The sequence below is a fragment of the Culex pipiens genome, unplaced genomic scaffold, assembly GCF_016801865.2.
Source record: "Culex pipiens pallens isolate TS unplaced genomic scaffold, TS_CPP_V2 Cpp_Un0002, whole genome shotgun sequence".
NCBI classification, from domain to species: domain Eukaryota; kingdom Metazoa; phylum Arthropoda; class Insecta; order Diptera; family Culicidae; genus Culex; species Culex pipiens.
The window spans coordinates 1,165,807-1,171,138 of record NW_026292819.1 but is presented as its reverse complement, the minus strand read 5'-3'; the positions used below and the strand labels follow the sequence as shown (position 1 = coordinate 1,171,138).

Here is a 5,332-nt window from a genome sequence, read left to right as displayed (position 1 = left end):
ACTTTTAATTTTCTATAAGTTACAGCAATTTCATATTAAACCTGAACGTTTGTGTTCAGAATATAACAAGTTTATCATGCAAAATATTTAAAAACTTAAAATTATCTTTTTTAGACCAAAATTGAACATGTTTACAAAAGCTTGTAATTTTTGTTTACAAAACTTTTGAAAAATGGTTCAAACTGCAGTAAGTTATGTACAACTATACTAATGGAAACAATGTACAAAAACCCAGCCCAATTATTTAATCTTGAGGCTGATTCCAGTGACTGTAAAAATGCAGGGATCAAGTCTCCCTAAACGCACTTTTTTAAACAATTAATTGTAAAAATAGTATGACGATAAATTTAACGTCAAATGCGTAAGGGTTTTGGAGTTGATATGTTTATCAAACAATTCATGTATATAAAATATTTTTTTAAATAATTTTTGAGTGTTTTCTATACTTATCAAAACAAATAAAAAAGATCTCTTGGAAGTTTTTTGCAGCACTTCTTAGAAAAATGTGTGAAACTCAATAAAAACATTTTTTATTTTTTTTTTTTCTTTGTTTTCTACAATGAGTTTTAGTCAATTTCGCACAACTTTTTAGAACAAAGCTAATTGTTTTACCCACACACTGACGAGATATAGGCTTGGGATCAAGTCTCCCCATTCTCCCCTAAGCACGTGTCACAAATGTGTTTTGAGAGTGAAAAATGTACTACATGTCACAAATGTGCATAGAGTTCCTATACAAACTAAAATAAGCTTAAATTAACAGTTAATCAGTATATTTCCAAAAACGAAAGATGGCATTGCTTTTTAAATATCAGCATATTTTTTTGAAAAATTACGATCATTCCAATGAGAACATGGCCTATGTCACAAGTGAGTATTAGGATAGCTCGAGATGGTCGATTTTTCTGAACAAGGTTTTTTAGTTGCTTTTAGGCCCCTTAACAACTCCCCGAAAATTGGGAGCGATTTGTTGCGTCCACACTAAGCGCGTTGCATTTCAATTTTGAATTGGAATTAGTATGGAAAACCTTCTTGTTTGCATTTATATTTTTATCATTTTTATTTTCCACTAATTTTTTTAAACCAACAAAACAGCGTTGAAATTGAGAAGATTCTATAAAATATAAAATAAATAAAGTTTTCCCAAACTTATCAAAACAAACGTAAATTTACATCAAATTCTCATGTACATGATAAATTAATACATCAGATTGGTGATTACGATAAATATAATATTCCATTTTTTTAAGTGTGTATCATAATGATCTTAATTTTAAAGACTTTTACGTTGGTTTATAAATTCAGTAAAAATATAATATTCCAAAATCAAAATGATGCAAAACTCATTAAATAAAATTCAAGTGACCCTTTTTTTGGGAAATTCTCCGCCAAATCACCCAGCAGTTGCCCCGACCCCTCTTCGATTTGCTCGCAACTTCGTCCTAAGGGTTAACTTTTGTCCCTGATCACGAATCCTTCTCCGTTTTTTTTATATCCCGTGACGACCCCTTCCATTTTTGAACATGCAAAAAAAGAGATATTTTTCAATAATTTGCAGGCTGAAACGGTGTTAAGAAAGAAATTTGGAGTCTCAAAACTTCGAACAAAACGTTTTTTCAGCGAAAAAAAGACAAAAAAAGTTTATAAAACTCCCCTATTTTCCGTTACTGAACTGTAATTTTTTTTTGGAACATGTCATTTCAAGAGAAATTTAATGAACTTTTCGAATCTACATTAACCCAGAAGGATAATTTTTTCACTTACAACAAAAATTTTCATTTTGAAATTTCGTGTTTTTTGTAACTTTGCAGGGTTATTTTTTAGAGTGTAACAATGGTCTACAAAGTTGTAGAGCAGATAATTACAAAAAAAATGATATGTAAACATAAGGGGTTTACTAATAATAATCACGAGTCATCACGATTTTACGAAAAAATGTTTAGAATAAGTTACTTTTTGCGTACTACACTTGCAATCATAGATTTTAATTAAAATCTAGGAATGACAAAATTTTAGGCCTTGTTCCAGAAACCTTAGAAATACATACTCAATATGTTATTTTATATGCGAGACAGGTTTGCCTTACCATTTGATTTTAATCATTTGTCCAAGACCAAGGATGATCGGAATAACAAACTATATTTATTGTTTTGTGAATGAGTACCGTTCTCGATCAAAACTTTATTTATATTCCATAAATTAACCTAGTAAAGATGCAAGCACTTTTGGATCCAATCCTTGATCGTACCCGGGCTTTGATGGACTTTCTTCACCTGAAATAATCAACGTTTTTCAATATTTGAGAATAATTCGGTAGAGATAATACCCGCATACCAAAATCTGGAGCATAACCAACTGAAATAAAGAAAATAAAAAATACAAAGAGTTGAGGTATGAACGACTTGTGAACATTCAATCATCATCGGATGCATAGAATACAAACCTGGAGGTACAGTAGTGTCTTCGTCACCGACTGAAACATAACATTGATATTACTCTGTGTTTTTCAGCTTCATCCACTTGTTACTCACCAATGATTGTTGGATGATAGCCAGTTTCATCTGCGTAGTACTCAACCGTATACTTGACACCATCGGGAGCAGTGTAGCTGTAAGACCCCCTTATTACCAACGCCTCCGACCCGTCTGGCAATTCCTTTGTGTAGCCATCCTGAGTTGCGTACCGTCCGTCACTCAGTTCGTAGCTGCTCATTTTCAAAACAAACAATTAAACTTTTGAATCTCTGAACTTCCGTCCAAAAGACCTACACACCCCCATTCGTATCCGCTATCTTTCAGGTTGTTGTACTGTTCAACGACCTTCAGCTGGGAACTGCTGTCCCCGGTTGGAACACCTTGAACTACAATTTCACCTCCTAAAATAGCCACAACCACTAAACTTCGCAATGCGATGTGCATTTTGTTGATCTGCTACTACTCGACTGAATCATAGATGGAAGGAGAAGCATCTTCAGTGGCTTAATCTGACTGACGAGCAGTGAACAGGTTTTTGTTCGGAAGAATTCGGAAGATCGCCCGCAGCTCATTAGCCTGGACGAATGCCGCGAAGCTGTGAAAGAACTCGAGAGGGAGGCCGCTCGAGTGTGGAAGAATTAGGCATAGAGCAAGTTGTAGATGGATTGGTTTTAATTAAATGCACATTTGTGAAATCTTTTTGGGTTTGGTTTATTTTAAAACAAGGAGTTCAATCACCAATATGTACAATTCACAAAAATTCCGAGTAGACAGATATTCTAGCTAATATTTTCAATCCATTTTATATTCTTAGACTAATGGTGATCAAACAGTGAGGTCCATTTTCTCGACGCTGCCCTCGCGATATTCCATCTATCTCCAAATATTGGCGCGCTCGTCGGCTGCCGTATTTTGCCCCTGAGGTGTGCGACTTGGCCATTTTTACTTCTGCGAACAGGGGGAGGGAAGATATCTAGCCATCTCTCAAACAACAGTATTAGTACTAGCGGGGCTCAACCATTGTGTTTATGCAAATTTACCTCAAGTTTTTCATCTCGCCTCCGCGCAGTTGGAGTGGTTGAGGGATAGTGGGAGGAACTGTTGAAAATTTGAAGACTTGAAGACTTGAAGACTTGAAGACTTGAAGGCTTGAAGACTTGAAGGCTTGAAGACTTGAAGACTTGAAGGCTTGAAGACTTGAAGACTTGAAGACTTGAAGACTTGAAGACTTGAAGACTTGAAGACTTGAAGACTTGAAGACTTGAAGACTTGAAGACTTGAAGACTTGAAGACTTGAAGACTTGAAGACTTGAAGACTTGAAGACTTGAAGACTTGAAGACTTGAAGACTTGAAGACTTGAAGACTTGAAGACTTGAAGACTTGAAGACTTGAAGACTTGAAGACTTGAAGACTTGAAGACTTGAAGACTTGAAGACTTGAAGACTTGAAGACTTGAAGACTTGAAGACTTGAAGACTTGAAGACTTTAAGACTTGAAGACTTGAAGACTTGAAGACTTGAAGACTTGAAGACTTGAAGACTTTAAGACTTGAAGACTTGAAGACTTGAAGACTTGAAGACTTGAAGACTTGAAGACTTGAAGACTTGAAGACTTGAAGACTTGAAGACTTGAAGACTTGAAGACTTGAAGACTTTAAGACTTTAAGACTTGAAGACTTGAAGACTTGAAAACTTGAAGACTTGAAGACTTGAAGACTTGAAGACTTGAAGACTTGAAGACTTGAAGACTTGAAGACTTGAAGACTTGAAGACAAGAAGACAAGAAGACAAGAAGACAAGAAGACAAAAAGACAAGAAGACAAGAAGACAAGAAGACAAGAAGACAAGAAGACAAGAAGACAAGAAGACAAGAAGACAAGAAGACAAGAAGACAAGAAGACAAGAAGACAAGAAGACAAGAAGACAAGAAGACAAGAAGACAAGAAGACAAGAAGACAAGAAGACAAGAAGACAAGAAGACAAGAAGACAAGAAGACAAGAAGACAAGAAGACATGACGGCATGAAGACATAAAGATTGATTTTTCGTCCGAAAATTCCCAGCATCAGTCCACTGTGCGCCATCAACCGTCTCCCGTCCACGGCTTGGTCGGTCGATGGTCCTTTCATCTTGATCCGTTTGGCTCTGCTACTCTAACGGGGACAGTTCTTTTCGTGCACGAGAGTGTCGTCCTGAAAAGTCTTCTCAATGAAGGGGAAGCCGTCCGATAAGACACAGTCGATCCTGGAAGGGGGCGGCGAGAGAGGAAAGAAGACAGGGAAAACGATTACATTTTGTCCATAGTTGCTTCCTTTGGACCGATGGCCGCCAGGGAGAAGTTGACGATACCCGGGGAATGGTGGGGGAGGGCAATAGCGTTCGATACAACACAATAAAGAACTTCGCCGGTGACGATGCTGTCCGATGGTTTTTGGGAAGGCTGGAGGGTGCGATTCGGTGAAACTTTTTGGGCAGATGCTGGAGGTAGCTCGAGGCCAAGGATCGAATGAATTTCAATCGAGTAGTTTCGATGGGGAATGGCTTCGAAGATGGCAAATTGTATCGATTTAATGTTTTTTGAGAAAGTCTCTCTTTTGAAGACTTTAAAGTGAAAAAAGGTACAAGTCTTCAAGTCTTCAAGTCTTAAAGTCTCTCAGTCTTAAAATCATCCCGTCTTGAAGTCCTTGAAGTCTTCAATTCTGGCTACAAATTGTATGCAATTTTTTCAGGACACTTCAATACCGTTATCCGCCCTGAACGATGTTCCCAGGAAGATTTACTACCCAAAATTGCCTATCGCACCCATTTTTCGTGGCACTTTCTAAATCCGCAAATTAACGATCAATCTCCCGTTTCAAT

General features: G+C 36.9%; 1 protein-coding gene across 1 annotated transcript; it reads right to left on the bottom strand.

The window, feature by feature from the left end:
* Positions 1-2,199: 2,199 nt before the first annotated feature.
* LOC120417446 (endocuticle structural glycoprotein SgAbd-5-like) lies at positions 2,200-2,929 on the bottom strand. The gene is made up of 5 exons (XM_052711342.1): positions 2,773-2,929; positions 2,532-2,704; positions 2,444-2,473; positions 2,335-2,355; positions 2,200-2,273 (listed from the first exon to the last, which is right to left on the bottom strand). The coding sequence occupies exons 1-5, from the start codon at positions 2,916-2,918 to the stop codon at positions 2,200-2,202; spliced, it is 444 nt and encodes a 147-aa protein (XP_052567302.1). The 5' UTR covers positions 2,919-2,929.
* Between the last annotated feature and the right edge of the window lie 2,403 nt (positions 2,930-5,332).